Raw genomic sequence first — 16,757 nt, 5'->3', positions numbered from 1 at the left:
GAACAGTGTGATTAGCATCAACCAACACCTAAAGTTGTGGACACAAATATTTTCTGCTTAGGGTTCACCTAAAACACTTGAGAACTGTCAGTAAATAAAAAACGAGAAATGGTGGACTGTCTTTACCCTGGCTTCCATTGTTCAGATTTGAGTAGCAAAAGGCCAAAAGAAGTAACGATGAAATATGTTACGCTGCCTGCGGGCACTGCTCTTACCTCACCAACAGCATTTGACAGAATGTGCACAATTTTCTCATGGGGTGTTGCCACAACACTCTGCCCATTGATTTCAATGATCCGATGGCCAACACGCACACCTCCTCGCTCTGCTATACCACCTCTCATAAGGCTACAGATCTGGAAGAGAAAGAACAGATTTAGCAGGGTCTAGATATGGAAGAGAGGGCTCAGATTGCCCATTTTTGCCTCTAAATTGTAACTCAATATAGACTTGCAACAAATTCTACAATGTAATCCGTCATAGATTCAAAGTATAATTTTTTACTAGCAAATAACTGCAGTGTATTCTTTTCCAAGAACAAAACTGTCAGAAACAGCTATTTGTGTTTTACGTCAAATACACCACGGTTTGGAAGTTTAAAAGTGTATGAAGGACCACAGTTTAACAATGTTCAGGATGCAAATGCTTTACAAGAGAAGAGGATTAAGAACAGTCTACTTCTTTTGAGAACATACAATAGCTTGCTTAGACAGGAATGAAGCAGATGAGAACAGTTTCATGTACACAGTTTTCTTTCTCTGACCTGGCAGAGCTTTTCTGTTCCTCTGACTAACTCTGAATTTGTGGACTAAGGAGAGTCAAAGACAAAAATAACGTTTACATCTAAGACTTCGCACGTGTGCCAAGTGTTGCTTGCTGCGAAGAAGAAAATGGCAGCTTCCCTCTTCCCACACTGTCACAAATAGATGTGAAGTTTCATGTATATTAAAGCTTCACCAGGGAGTCTGGAAGCTACTTACAATCCCGTTTTGCACACTGAAGCCCAACTGGTATCTGAGGTCCGGTCTCCTGATCAGGACTGTTGTTACTGGAGGACACCTAACTATGTTCAGTTTAACCCGGGCCTGGTTTTTCAAACCCTGCAAAAAGAAACCACCATGAAATATGCTGGCAGAGATAGGGTGAAACATTTAACACAAACACTGGGTAAAAAAGTAAGTGTTAAAACACTGACATGGGAACAGTCCTGAATAAACAGCTCGTTGTATGCTCTAAAACAGAACCAAATCACTGAACACCAGACATGTGTACGTGAATATTCAGTCAGATCAGCACTGCAGCATCAAACGTTTCTTGCCAAGAAGCTGGCACTGTTGTTTTAAGAAACATAGTTGGCAATTCCTTCGTTTCGTAACACAAGTAACATACAAAAAGAGTATGAAACTGGTTTATGCAGCCCACCAGAAAAGCTGACTGTGGTTAGGAAATGAAATTTTAAATAGGTAGCTAAGGCAGTAACAAATACATGGCTTCTCCAATGGGATATACTGCATTCTGCCACACAAATGGAGGGTGCCACCCATATCCAGATCATAGAATTCCCATTCCTTCTTCTCTCTAGATGTACCACCTAGACATACCATCATGAACTTCTTGTTACCAGAAGAAAACTGAAGAAATATGTGTATATATAAATAAATAATACATATATATTGTTGTGAGGGTGGTGAAAACACTGAAACAGGTTGCCCAGAGAGGTGTGTAGTGTCCATCCTTGGAGTTATTTAATCCCCAGTGGGCACAGCCCTAAGCAACCTTCTCCTGCTGATACTGCTTTGAACCAAGGCGCTTGCTAGTCTCAGAGACTCTGTCACTGTATGGCTCCATGAAAAATCAAATGTTAAAATGCAGACAGCTGCAATCTGACCCCTTGTACGATTTCAGGTGTTCAGATCTCTTACTTGTAGACTGTTAAGATCCTTTTTCTGTCCAACACAGAAGTGGACACAGATTTTTCTACTCATAAATGCTTAATTCACACAATTCGCCTTCAATAAATAAAGAAATCCACATCAAGAAATAAATGCTTTATAAAGAATACAGCATCTTCCACCTTACCTTATACAACACATATCAATACCAAAACCTATTTCTAAATTGTTTTTATATGTGCAGTTGAAATCTGGGTCCCACTGAAACTGATGGGTGTCCGACACTGACTTTGAAAGGTTCATTTCCACCACATCTAAGGTAACACAATGAATTTTTTACATCCCGTTTACTGCTAATGATTCTGCTGGTTCTGGACTCGGCAGTGACTTGAACAACTGAAATGGCATCCAGCCAGTGTTAACTGCCTCAGAATCCTTTTTCTTGTCAATGCCTTGAACTGTCTGGATGCAGTCATCACACGGGCAGCAGCTGGCTGCACCTCCACACAATGCTGGGCTCGGCTTGGCTCCTTATTCAAGGTTGCTCCAAGATTAACTGCATGTGAACACCAAGTGGCAAAGCACATGCCTGTGGGGAGTGCCTCAACGCCACTCTCAGCAGAAGGAAGGTCCAAACTCCACCTCTCCTGTGACTGTGTTTAACTCAATGGAGTTAGCTGCAGTGCTCCAGGGCCATCAACATCTACCTGCAGGTCTTCAAATCAACACACAGAGTAAAAGATAGGAGGAACTAAACCATACTAAGCTGTGGCTGTAATGTTTGGACAAAAGTCTGAGGGGATTCTGCCTTAATTTTCTAAATCTGGGAGGGCAGGAGTCTTGCAGAGATGACTGTATCTATGAGGAATTTAGGTGTCTAACTAGGGTCATCTGAGTTCATCCAGGCTGCATGCCTTCAACAGAGTTGAAATCAATGCTCTCTTACTCCCCCTGAAGCACACTCAAGTTATTTAAAACTATTCTTTCAAAAAGGAACTAATGTGGCCCCCAACAAAAAATTTAGTAATTTTACAGAAAGCACAATTGTTGCAATAGCGCCTAGCTCCTAGTACTATGCAGAATGGTAGTGCATGCTTATTAGAAAAAAAGCACCTGTATCATTTGAACAATTTAGTTGCTTATTTAGTCCTTGAGTTTGTTTCAGATAATAGGCATCACCAGAGGCTTCCAAAAAAGAGACAAGTAGCGCAATACAATCAGGGAATAGCCACCACACGTGGTAAGTTTCTTTCTAGCTCTGTGGTTTTCAGTCTGTTAGTAGCAGAGCTTACATCTATAATACTAAAATTACCTTATTTGAAGTGCTTGCAAGATATCTTCTATATAGCACTCATCTTTTCATAGGATTCCTTAGAACATGCTAAATAAACCTGAAATCTGAGGTATTTCTGCCACATTTAAACTTGTGCTTAGGTCAATCAGTGGTTCCTCTGCTTGATGTGAGAAGCGCCATATGAACAGGTTTACACGCATGGTTATGAAGACATGAAAATATGCAGACTCTGCTTTTGTCTAGAAAGACAAAATAAATGGCCACCAGTTCCTATAGCAACAACCGCAAGTACCAGTGAGGAAGAGGAATGTCTGCAGAAGCTGGAGAGAGCAAAGCTGACTGCTGCTGTTTTGAGAAAGTACAGATAAGGCTCATCATAATGAAACTCTACCTAAAGAGGCTCTGAATCAGAGAAGCACAACTCATCAATGTTTTAGAGATAAAACTGTTGTGAGATAGGAAATAAGTAAGGCTAACATGAAAAGTCTGAATTTGTGGTGGGTTTAGTTTCACTGAAGTTGGCACAGAGATTTTTAATATGATTTTATTTTTTTTCATTCTTCACCAACGTAAGACTGCTTTTGCCACATTTTTAGTATACTACACTTCCAGGCTGTAATTTCCACTCTCTGAATCTAAAATGGCTGGCCCAGGGATCTATGCACCTATTACTCATTAGAGCACAGAATTCATGTTCTTGGAAACTGGAATAGGAAGGAAGTCTTTAGAACAAAAATCTGAGTTCAAGCATTACAAAACTGATTCGAGGACAAAAAAAAATTAAAAATGTACTTTGTGAAATACAAAAGTACAAAATGCAAAGAAACGTATTGCATGAAACAACCAGTCACCAGAGAGCTGTGTAGCAAAGCAACTTTAACAGCCATATACATAGGAATCAGAGAAGGATTTCTCTTCCAGTATGACACCAGATTTACACGTCTGCGTGGAGCTCTGTGAGGTATGTCAATAAATAACCAGGTCCATTTCACTTCATCGCCAGCATTCCCCCATGATGTACCATTCCTGCTCTTGAAACTCTGATGTTTAAAATACCTCTTCCCTACAGCTAACCCCAACAGTTCCAGTGTCTCCAGCACCTGTATCTCCATTCGTCATATAAAACGTTAAGGGCCTTCAGGTGTGCACCTGGTAATACCTTCCTTTTCAACAAAATACTCTCATGGTGTGAGGTTCTGCACAGAATCCTTGGCTACACAACTAATACACAGCTCACTTTCTGAGAGTCAGAAAACTCGGTGAAGCATAATTTGCAACATACTCCGAACATCACTAAATGAGTAGTGCTATACAAACATTTGGTAAGAATTATTACTTAATAGTTCTGTACTTATAATGCTCTCCTATCATGTAACCCTTTGAAAAGATCCAGAAACATTCTCTGTACCTTTATAATGCTCTGACATGTTGAGAGTGGTAAGCCAACTAGGCTGGTCCCGTTGATCGACATGATCTGATCCCCTATATTCAGCTTCCCAGACTTCTCTGCTGGTCCTCCGTGCATCATATTGGCTATGATAACTGTAGGCAAGATGGATCCCCAACCAGACTCCACAATCACCACCCCTAGGATTTCTCCTTTTTGCTTTTCGATGTAAACCTGTATCATAAGAAAAAGTGTTTCAAACAAAAGCTTTTTCTCAACCATGGAACTGGCCCCCCGTCCTCCTGCAATCTTTCCTCCCCTCACCCACCAAAACACATATTTAATGAATCAGCAAACACATAACCCCTCACTATTTGCAACCTGACTTCCTAGTGCAAAACAAACAGAGTACTACATTTCAGTTGTATTCAAAAATGAGTTAATCAACACTAAGTACACAGGTTTTGCTTAGGGCTGAACATGCCCTCACACAACTTATTTCTGTTTATGAGCAGAGGGATATGGAAACGAAGAAACCGTTGTCTAATGGGGGTTCAGTGGACCAAGCTAAATAGAAGTTTGTAAGAGCTTATGACTGCACATTGGAAGAACACTAACTGTATGTTGCAGTGGTGCACAGGTTCATCATTATTAGAAGCACCATGCAGCAAATCCTTTCAGCAAATACAATCCTTTAAAATCTGGAATCAGCCACTTTCACTGACACTAGTTCCTCCACAAATGTTAAATTATTTACTGTAATCTGTAAATCATATTAATTGTTAATCTGTTTTACATTCATTTCATTAAAATACAACGTGAAATATTTGAAAATTGTTTAATAAAACAAACAGATGGAAAATCACTTCACTGCTCATAGACTTCGGGTTCACAGTTTGCCTTTGATACAGAACTGACAACAGGTTGACTTACTGGGGGAGATATTCTAGACTCACTCAGTTCATTTATAGGAAGCATTAATGGTTTTCTGATTTCTGCCAGCATGGGCCTGCACCTGGTACAGGGGATCTTAATGCTGTTAAGGAGAAAAATGTGAGACATACATCTTTGCAGTTTTCAGATTTGGAGAAGTGAATGAGGTCGTCATTGTACATGTCCTGGGTATTGAGCAAGTCGCTATATTCCTTCTGGCTAAGGTCTTCTGGATTGATCCCATTTGCCCTCAGAAACTCCTGGTAGGCCACGCTGAATGCTTGACCTATGGACTGTGCAATCAGCTGTGCCTGCAGGGAAGGGAAAAGAAAAAAAGTCAAACGTTGTGATGGTCTTGTGCACTGCCATCTTCTCTGTTACAATCACACTGTAAATGGTTTATCCCTACAAGTCACGTTACAGTTTAAAAATATTTCTGCATTAAAAATTAACTTAAAAGGCTCAAAAAATGTCATCACGTTCATATGAGAAGCATAAATAAAGCTATCCTTTCACGGGTAAGAAATGCTAGCATAAATGTAGCGGTATACCTGCTGCAGTGACTGAAGCACAGATGGCAAAAGAGAACTCTACCTCTCACCTACAACTCTTCTCATGCGTGCAGCTCCCAGGTGGCTCCCCCTTCTAGTAGAGGCAATGCCATTCTCTGACAAGCCAGCAGAGAAAATGAAAATGTCTGCTAGAAAGCACACAACCGCATTTAAGAGGATATTTCCTCCCTATTTTCTCCCACTCTCTTAAAACCACCACGTCTGTATTGGCAGCTCCTACCTCATCCCAGATGAAGGAGGAAAAGGGCAGCACCTACTGACTGAAGTAACCAGCCCTTGAAGTTATGAGAAATGGTCATGTGCAGCTCCTTCTCCACCCTGAAACCTCCTTCAGCCTCTCCCCCCTATATTTCTTGTTTCCCTCCATCTCCCTCCACTTTCCTGCTGCTGTGCATCACTGGGTGATCTGTGCAGCACAGAGGAGCTGGATTTGATGTGTACTGAAACAGTCCCTTGGAGAGCAGTGCTGGCTAGGGGGAGGGGAGGGAAGAGAAGGTCAGAGCTCCACAGCTAACTGTCTAGGCCTTAGGGGGGCTGGTGATGAATGAACACTGCCAAGGCATATTTTCATACAGCCTACCAGCTGTATTTTAAGGTCCAGTTTGGTCCTTAATAAGGGAAAGGTTCCCTACCCTGAAATAAGCTGTGTTTTAAGGCAACTCAAGATAGCACTAAACCTGCTGATGAGAACATGAGCATGATTGCTGGTGCTGAAAAGGTCACAGTCCAGACAGCATTACTTTGCCAATGCTCAGATCAATCCAGCTTAATGGCAAGAACAAGACAGCAAGATAACAGGAAAACTACGTCTCCTTAGCTCTACAAACTAAAAGAGGAGACAACTGTGGACTTTATGTTCGCACAGATGCATCTTGTCTCCAGGACAAGATCAACTCCCATTTAGACACCCAGCATTTGGACACATCACTAAGCATTAGCTCTTCTGAAGATCTAGCCCTAGACAGAATTGAAAATCTGGTGCCAGGCTCCTTAGATAAGGACGTTTCCAAGCAGGTACACATTGTGGTTAAAATCCACTTGAGGACTTAAGAGTTTCTGTGACAGTTTCTGTGTAAATTCTTCTAAATACCCAGCTGTCCCAGAGGAAAAGATGACATTGATGCAATTTCTCAGCTTGTTTTTGTGTCACTGAACAATGCTTTCACTGGAACTACAGACAGGTCCTTTCTAAGCCAGGATCAGGTGGCATAGGGATGGATGAACTTAACCAACACAAATGTGGCCTGACCCAAACCAACCACAGGAAGGAGTAATGCCAGTAGTGACCAGAAGGAAGAAGCACAGATTCCAGCTAGTCAGGGTATTAAGAACAGTCTGGGAAACGGATCCAGGAGATCTAGATCAAACTACCACGTGCTGAAGGGAAGCAAGCCACAGCCTCTAGCACCTGGCAGTTTGAGTTCTGCTTTTCCAGCTGGTCAGTAAGAGAGCTACGACTGTACAAACTTGGAACTGGAAATATGGGAACAGCAGTCTTAAAACAGGCAACATATCAAATGAAATTAAATGAAATAAACTTTGGCTATTCTTTTCCTTTTTTTGCACCAGCTTCTTGAAAGGCTCTGCAAAACTGGCCGGCATGCTATTATGGAAAAAAAAACCCTGTGATTTTTTATGTTCTTTGCTAAATTTTTTGTAGAGGATCACTTATATCAGTGTGTTTATCTTTACTTTTTAACCTCAGCAGGGGGTGACAGTATGCACATGCATCTGCAGTCACATAATTTAACTGACCATGGGTTCAGACTAGGTTCACCATTACATAAAATCAACTGCTTATTCAAGGAAACCTTCCCATCTTGCTGGTACACCGCAGAGTAGAAGGCATGTGAGGATATTAAAAGAACCTGGTATTTTCACTTTACTTCTGCTAACTAGCTCAGCATATCTGACATTGCACTACAAAGACTTTCTTCAGACTGATGTGCAAACCACAAGAATAGGAAGTAAATCCTTACCTCACCCTCCCTAATTTGTGCAGGATGCCTTCCCTAACTGGCATCACCTCTGTAACATGTACATAATTGACACATGGGAGTGATCCCCCTTCTTCCACCTCCTGCTACAGGAACCATTTGACTTGACTAGTATTAATATGACATTTTCCACAGAGACAGTTAACACTCTTACGTGGAGGGTTTAGAACTGGGAATTTTTGCCTTCCCAAGTTATTAGAAATACTGTGTGATATCACTTCATCTAGGGCTGACCTGATTATGAGACTGACAACTATGTATCTGGCCACCTCAGTCTGATGTGTGTGTTTGATTTTACCTTTCATTTACAGACTTTTTAAAAGTGTATAAAATCAGCATGTTTTATACACTGATCGTGAAGACAGGCTATCAAGTAACTAACAGGTAACTTAGCTGACCTACACCGTAGACATTTACTCAACTGTTTCTATTCAGGGTGCCTCAGGATTACTGGAATTATCAATTTTCCTTGCTGGCTTTTAATACAATGTCAGCAACTACTCTTCAACTCAGATCTTCTCAACAACAACAAAAGTCACATTTCTGATACGTATCAATGATCCTTGATGTAGTATTTAGGATTATAATTTCCCTAGGAAAACAAGCTTCTTTGATAGATATTCACTCTCACGGGCAAATTATGAGCTGGTATATGTAAACTGTGGCAGCTGGACCTTCTCATCGCTACTGAAAGGTACTGTATGAGCTAAACAAAGGGAATTTTTACAACAGTTTTGTGAGTAAAATGCCAGGTCTGAAAGTGCCAACAAAAAGCAAGATGAAATATCTTATCATGGTTAATGAACAAACAGGACCACTTTCTGTGGGCTTCAACACTACCAAAACGTGTTTACATTTCCACCCCTAGAAAATTATGAGACAGAGTAATTCCTTACATCTTCAGACTCAAAGACATGGCAAATCATTTTGTACTGTCTCTTTCCATCCTGGGAAGGGTGAGATGCTTCCACATTATCCTGCGAGTTGGACCGTGGCATTCTCCTACGAGCCATCAGAACAACTATGTTCCCTATATCTGCGATGTAAGAAATGGTCCGTAGGGGATGATCCATCATGGTTTCCTGTGGAATAAAAGAAAACAAAACAATATAAGCAGGTGCTTCTTCTTAGTGTACTCCTGGTATTATGAAAACACACAAATGGTAACATAAGAACTCTGTTAAGTCCACATAAAGAGTCATGCATGAAGGGAGTTGCCAATAGAAAGCAAGTTACGCTTTCCAGAAGTAAATCGAAGAACAACTTTTACAAATTAAAGTTTTATTTTCTGTTGAAAAGTACAAAGAACTCAGTATCAGAGCCTGAATATGCTGGGCAGGCATGGACCAGCACACAAAAGACTATAAACTTCAGATTATCAAAACCAAACATTCTGGGCTGCTCTAGGCACAATCAATACTTGTCACAACACAGCCTGTAAGAAGTCAGCTGAATGCAGTTAATTTACTGACAAATTCTAATCATTTTCTACAGACATGGCAGACTAACTGACATGGCCCTTGAATGGATTTTGACCTAGGAAATCCTGGGGAGAAGTACAAGACCCAGCACTTCTTGAAGGATAAAATTTGGCAGGTAGGTGCAACTTTATTTGAGTGGCCTATTATAAAATATTGACAAAGACATCTGTGTTTATACCTGCGTATCTGCATTCAGTACTTTAATTCTCTGTGTAGAAATGAAGAGGTCCACTTCAGTCATGGGCTGAGATTCACCTTCGGGAGCCTGCAAATAAATGGATTAGAGTCAAACACAAACATAAGGTAACATCCTTAATAATGATGTTAGCTCACATACAGGGGTATACTAAAACACAGTCACCAGAATAGCAATGCAAGATAGAATATTAGACTGCAGAAGCTAAACACAAAGATATGGAAACTATATACAGATACATGAAAGTGAACTGGATAGCATTTGAACAATTTCTAACCCCGTAAAAGCTTCCCTGATATATTTACTGATCCAGTAAAGTTATAGATGACTGTGACATGAACGGTTTAAAGATTTCATGAAAATCAGAATGATTCTCTCATTTTCACCACATTAGGAGTCCCACTTTAAAGAAGTTTTTCACACATGCCATAGAAAGGCCTAACAGTAGCTCTTACTTGAGTAATTTCTGTATGGGCTTACAGTGACTGCTCGGGACAATGGAAACACCTGTACCGCAGGTAGGTACAGTTTAAGCCATTCTTAATACAGTTCTGGTAAAAAGGCCTTCACAGTCAGACATACCATTCAAGCATGAATACACTTTGAAGTCATATCTTTGTCAATAGAAAACCAATGCTTGCAATTTTTTAAAAAAGTTAGAGGTGTTAAAGGGTACTCACAACCTCCATAAACAAAACTTACCACTAAAATAAGTCAATCAGCATATTACTGTGTATATATACATAAACTTTATTTTTCTTTTTTGCATCCAGCAATTTGACACATTTGTGAATCAAACAGACCAGTCTTATAGATAAAAGGTAAAATAAAAACCAGACAATTTTAATCTGTCATTTTACAAAGTTAGAACCTTTGCCATGTCAGTCCTGTTTCTTTAGCATGGATTTTGGGTACTGCCTGTAACCATTTGATAATTCCAATCTTTACTCTATTTGTAACATGAAATGGCTAATGATAAGCAACAAAAAATGGCCAACCAGGCAACTGATTTCTGAGAAATGTCAACTTGTATGGTGGCTCAGAAATAAATCTAAAAAAAACTTGCTGGATGCAGAAAATAACTCAAAATAAAAGCAAAAAAAAAAAAAAATCAAACAAACAAAAAAACAACTCCCAGAAAACAAAAGAACAGGCATAACATCAAGCTGATGGAGTTTGTACTGCACCTTCTTCCTGCTTTTGGCTAATTTCTGGGCCATCTGCTTAGCATGGAATAAACAGAGACAGGAGAATAGTTAGAGAAGACTTTACAGAGACTCCAAGCCAAGAAGGAATCTGCATGCTAATGCCAGGGCTCACAGACTATTAGCTGTTCTAAATTAGTCCCTGCTTCAATTAATTTATTTATTTTTATTTTTATTTTTTTTTTGTTTCATGTTTAGCATAACCAGTGTAAAAAAAAATGAAAAGAAACCACACCAGAGGAGACTGGAAAAATACAGAAGGATTTTATTTTTTTCCATTTAAAATGCTGCTCTCAAACAACAGGCTTTATTTCTTTGTTCGTTCTTAACGGGAAAAAAAAAAGCTTCCCCTCATCTGCAGCAGGTTAACCATGCATGACCCATGAGGTTACCTTCTTTGAAGCATCACCAGTGTAAAATGCAAGAGAAGAATTTTAACTATTTTTATTCCAACTTTTTTAGAAATCAAGGAATTTAAATTCAAGTTGCCTAATGCTCTCACACATGAACCATCTTTAAAAAAAAGCCACACTAAAACTGTACTAGTTTTTCTTGGAAATACAAAGCGACAGAAGCTAATTGTCACCTCCATTTTCTCCTCCTTCCGTGCATATATGCCCAAGCCAACGTTCACATTGCATTTCTGAACAACAGGTTTTCCTGTGACACCTGCATACCATCATATTTTTTCAAGAAAGGCAGTGGAGCACATACTTCATGTCCACAACCCCTCTGAAAACACTCTCTTGTCACTGATTTAATTGCCACTAGTTTAATTGACTTACATCCAGAGAGATATCACCCCATTGCAACAAATTGATATTTTATGTGCTATTACTGTGATAACAATAACAACATAAATAAGCATCATCACTCTTACAGTCTTGCAATCATTATTCAAGCCAAAGTGAACTGAGCTTATGGACTAGCTTGCTAAAGAAATTCAATACTCACCAGGCTGGCAGATATCTTTTTACTTCCAACAATTAGTGTTAGCTAATTAAATTGACAAGTGTTTTTGTGGAGGGAAGGAGGCTTACTATTTCAAGCTTCATAGAATCACAAGAAGCAAAACATTTTATACTGATGCTCACAACTTAAAATTTGCCAGTTTTAATATAATCAAGCCTGAAAGCAGCAACTGAAACTTTAGACCGTGCTGCTTAGTTACAAGTATGATTATATTCTCACACCAACTTTGAGGCACCTTTTTCAAACTGATTAATAGCCTGGTGATAACAAACTATTGGAAAAGCGATTAGAACTGCTTCATGCTGCAGGCTGTGCATTATATTAATTTTCACTGGTACTCAGAAATATTATAGTTATCTTGAATAGCAGCTGCCTGGCATACAATGGGCAAAGGGGAGACACGCATGAGATATACCATTTAAACTGTTCTCCAAAATATTTCATAGAGCTAAGGTGATGACATGGAACAAACAATTTTAAGAAGTGATTTGGCACTACACTGAAATGGCATGAAAGAAAATATGGTCCACAAAAAAAAAAAAAAAGGAAAGGAAGAAAAAGAAAAAAAAAGCGTCAACGCCTCCCCAATTTAGGACAATTCTATACAAGTGACTTTATTATTCCAATCCTTTTCATCACTGAGTTATTTTTCTGATTTAAATCAGATCATTTCAGAATTCTTAGAAAGAACAGCAACTACCTACTCTACACAAAATAATATATTTTTTTAAATATATAGAGTCTGGAATTTTCATTTAACTTAATTACGTGGCTAGTTGCAATTCCCAAAAACTCAGATTTTTAAAAATCAACACACTCTCTTCTGCTCCATGGATGGCTTAGATATAGTCAACCAATTTGATTTCTACAAAAAATGTACTGCAACTCTGTGAACACACAGATGACACTTGGTGAATGAAATATGCAGAATATTAAACTATTTTCACATATGACTTCTTAAATTACAATCAGCAATTAAATCAGTTCTTATCTAAAAATGGTCAAACCTGACACACAGCTCAAATCTGCTGGTGAAAAATAAAAAATGAAAGCTGTTACTCCACAGGTGAAATGTAGCAGCAGTTCTCCACAGATCAGCTGTGAATTGTAATCATGAACATTATTTTTCCTATACTGCTATTAAGATTAAATGGATTCATTTCAAGTAAACTATAGAAAGATGTTTCTCCCACGCTATTTGGAGAAATGAGACTACAGTCAGAAAATAGTGAAATACCTTTCGTAACACTAAAAGTACCTCTTCATGGAAATATGAAATCAACTAAGTTTGATGAATGTCTTCAAAGCATTGTTTCTGTTGTAACTTAGCTTGACTTCACAGAGATAACTGCTGAAGCAAGAAAACCCTCAGTTCTTCTACTTTTAACTGTAGAGATATGCGTTTACAGAAAAAGCACGGAGAATTGTTTTCAAAATCAGTTCATATTCTGAACGAACACGTGCATGGTCTGAAGGCTCTGCTACAAGTAAGCATTAAACAGATTATTTAATTCAAAAGGAACGCATTCACATGGGAGGTATGTGTATGCAGCAGGCCTTAAACAAAGTCCTTCCCACTTCCAGTAATTTTAACTTCAGATTTGTAGATTTTTAAAAGCTCAGCCTTAATTCATAACCTTTCTTTTCTTTAACTATAGAGAAATGTTTCATACACAGCACCTAACTTGCTCCATAAACAAGTATGAGTAGGGCACAGGTATCACTAGCATTGCATGAGCAATATTTTACACATTTGGCCTAAAGGCAGTGATGAATCTAGCAGCCAGAACTCTGTCATAATGATGTTCTCAATAAAAAAGTTTGCTTTTTATGGGAATCGCCAACAAAAAGAAGAGCCAAAATCAACAACGATGACCCTACAGTGCAGGGAAGCATACTTAGATTTCCCAAACTTCACCTAGAAGCAGTAGAGTACTGTCAAAGAAGTGTACCATGGTATTGTGTGCCATGCAGTAGGCAAACCGTTTTATGAAATTCACTTACTTTTAGAAAATTATGTGTGCAGGCTAGGGTGTTACCAGGTCAACCATGTAACTGCTTGGACCTCCATGCTGAAACAAATTTTCTATAACCAAGAATATGCATGCCTGGTCATTTACACGGATGTGTAAATTACAGGCTTGATGAGTGAAATGAGCTAAACAGATCCCTTCTGTGCTGAGGCACAGCAGTGCTGAGGCATAACAGAAACCTCAGAAATAACTTTATTTTCCTAATTATTTCTGAGAAACATATTTAGTATGAGAGAAGGATTCTACTCTTTTCAACTACATAAACCCACTTTGAATTGGCCTGTTTCTACTTCAGTTTGCTCTAACACATTTGTTCAATCTTTGCCTCTACTAAAGCAGGCCTCATGTCCAGAACCAGGCTCAAGTTAAACTCCTGATGCCAGTTTCCCATCACAGCTGATGCTGATCTTTCTTTTCAGCTTACAGTGATGTGTCCCTCCTAGATCCAGCCTCACTGAAGTCCTTATTCCCTTTCTTCCTGTAGCTTACCTTTTGTTGCTTACCTGTGCATTCAAATCAGACAACTTTTCTACCATGCAGACAAGGCACAGCTTTACTCACACCCAAGGCAGGACAGCAAAAGACAGTGGAAGGATAAGTCTCCACTACAGCTTTATGAAGAAGCCATGAAGACTATAACATGCGAGGGCTGAGAAAGCCGAGTGAATACCTTTTACAAAAATTCCACTGAATACAGACAAGCCATTGCTTTTCAAAAGTTTCTTAAGTTTGTGGAGATGTCCTATAGAGATGGCAAAAGATGACAGGAATACTACTTCCCTGCCAAATAGAGCCTTCTCTAAAATGCTAGCATGCTAGACATTTTTAGAGACAAGGTTACAAAAAATTCTGTATTTGAACACCAGCAAAATTAAAATTGTTGGAAGTGTCTCAATATTTCTATTTGGAGCATTTATCTGAGAATTTCATGCACTAACTGAGCCGAGCACTTGGCAAGGAAGCATTGAAAGTAGTAGTAATATTAGGAAGCATAAGCTGATTTTAATAGACAATATTATTGGCCTTCCTGATAACATGCTGTATCTCTTCCTCTCTTTTAAACGATTGTACAGACAGAGTCTGAGTTGGAATCCAAAATAAACCATACAAAGGAAAAATGTATAAATGTTAAACTAAAGAAAATGTTGACATGAGATTGTCTTGGTTAGCTGAGTTAGCACAAGATGAAGCTGTGTTCCTGACACACAGCGATGTATGAGTAGGAGAAATGTTGTAGCACCTTCTATGAGTACAACACTCCATCCATACATCTTAATTTCAGTTGACAATGTCATCATTGTAACTTATAATACAGCAGCATGCCCGTCATGCTGTGACAAAACAAACAAATGACATGAACATACCATATTCCAAGACAAACTATTTTTTTCTATACATCCCTGTACTGCCTCGGGCTTTTCTTTCATTTTTTAAATCAGTTCACAGCTATTACTAGGTAGAGAAAATAGTATCCACAGCATGGTCAAAAATAACTGCGGACTTTACCACAGTACAGGTTCCCCTCAAGCACCAAGCCAGAAGCAGCTGTAATACCTCCTGGTTATCCTCTAAACCTGTTTTCTCTCAACACCCTGTAAAACAAAACTGAGACCACCACTCACTTCACATTCTGGCTTAGAGAACACAGCAGCAGTATTTCTACAGGGAATTATAATGATCTGGTAACTTTTACCTACCACCCTTGTTCCAAAAGCAGCATTATGCAAGTGATTTATCTTGCAGAAAGAAAGATGAGGCACTTAACGTTCCTGAAACCACAGGTAACACAATACGGGAGTACTACTACATATGTAAGAAGTTCATATCTGCAATTTTAAGGTACCAGTACGAGAAGTAGCAAGAGGAATCACTTCTCACCTTGATCCTGCTGACAGCTTCCTGAGCTTGCATCATTCTCACATTCTTGGAGGGAGTTTTATCCGAAAGGAGTTGAGTTGAGCCAAGGTAGTTGGCTGCAAAAATGATTCCATCGATTAAGTCTTCAGGATCGCAAGGTCCAGGAACTGTAACACAGGAAAGAAATCACTGCAGAAAATTATACTGAAAAATGGCAAAACAGCAGCACTAACAACTTGAGCCTGTGCCTGATGGCTGTAGATGCTCCTTTGAAATACCACAGTTTACCATGATGACATGGTAACCAGTACTTTCAAAGGTTCGAAACATCAAGAAAATGCTCTCAACATCTCTCCAGCAGAAGCTGTAATTGTTAATCCAGCCTGTCTCCTGCAATAGCTCAGCCTTTTGTGAGCAAGGATCACCCCAGGGCTAAACAGTATCTCTGAGGTTTTGCTGTTATGAAGAGACGTGGGGACTTGGCTCTTCCCTCACCCACCAGAAACAGCCTTGCAATCCTGAGGCAAGCAGTCGTAAGCAGTAAGAGGAAGGGGGCAATTTAGGAACAGCCATCAGCCACTTTCTCACTTGGTGTCAGCCACAGTTAGTACACAGGTAGAGGAAACTCCCTGGCAATGCTTTACAGGTACAACACTGCTCCCCTTACTGAGACTGAGAGCCCAACTATCAAATTGCTGCTACCCCACAGGCCTTTAAAAATCATGATTAGTCTCAACAAGGATACTGAGGGGGAGTATTCAGTACTTTCAGAATTCAGTAAAAGTGTGGTTAAACATTCAGAGCACAGGATGTCCCACTGGAAAAAGCAACTTTGAGTCCCCAAAGACTCTTAATGATCTGACTCCCATTAGCTTCTGTGCAAAGTCCAGGGGTGATCAAGTGTCCAACACCTAACAATTTTAATCATTATAAAGCAG

The 16,757-nt window shown here is 39.4% G+C and overlaps 1 protein-coding gene across 3 annotated transcripts in view; it reads right to left on the bottom strand.

The window, feature by feature from the left end:
- APBA1 (amyloid beta precursor protein binding family A member 1) overlaps positions 1–16,757 on the bottom strand; it is an 88,327-nt gene that overhangs the window by 3,770 nt on the left and 67,800 nt on the right. For 2 of the 3 annotated variants that reach the window (XM_032205359.1, XM_032205358.1), the window contains exons 5-12: positions 15,841–15,986; positions 10,940–10,972; positions 9,735–9,821; positions 8,972–9,157; positions 5,638–5,817; positions 4,595–4,807; positions 981–1,100; positions 216–356 (exon numbers count right to left, since the gene is read on the bottom strand). In XM_032205359.1, the coding sequence (XP_032061250.1) occupies positions 216–356; positions 981–1,100; positions 4,595–4,807; positions 5,638–5,817; positions 8,972–9,157; positions 9,735–9,821; positions 10,940–10,972; positions 15,841–15,986 (1,106 nt within the window). The remainder of the gene's footprint in view (positions 1–215; positions 357–980; positions 1,101–4,594; positions 4,808–5,637; positions 5,818–8,971; positions 9,158–9,734; positions 9,822–10,939; positions 10,973–15,840; positions 15,987–16,757) is intronic. The other variant, XM_032205360.1, reaches the window with a different exon arrangement.

This window comes from Aythya fuligula, chromosome Z (assembly GCF_009819795.1).
Source record: "Aythya fuligula isolate bAytFul2 chromosome Z, bAytFul2.pri, whole genome shotgun sequence".
NCBI classification, from domain to species: Eukaryota; Metazoa; Chordata; class Aves; order Anseriformes; family Anatidae; genus Aythya; species Aythya fuligula.
Note: the sequence above shows the minus strand (reverse complement) of the source record. Positions and strands in the feature narration are given on the sequence as shown.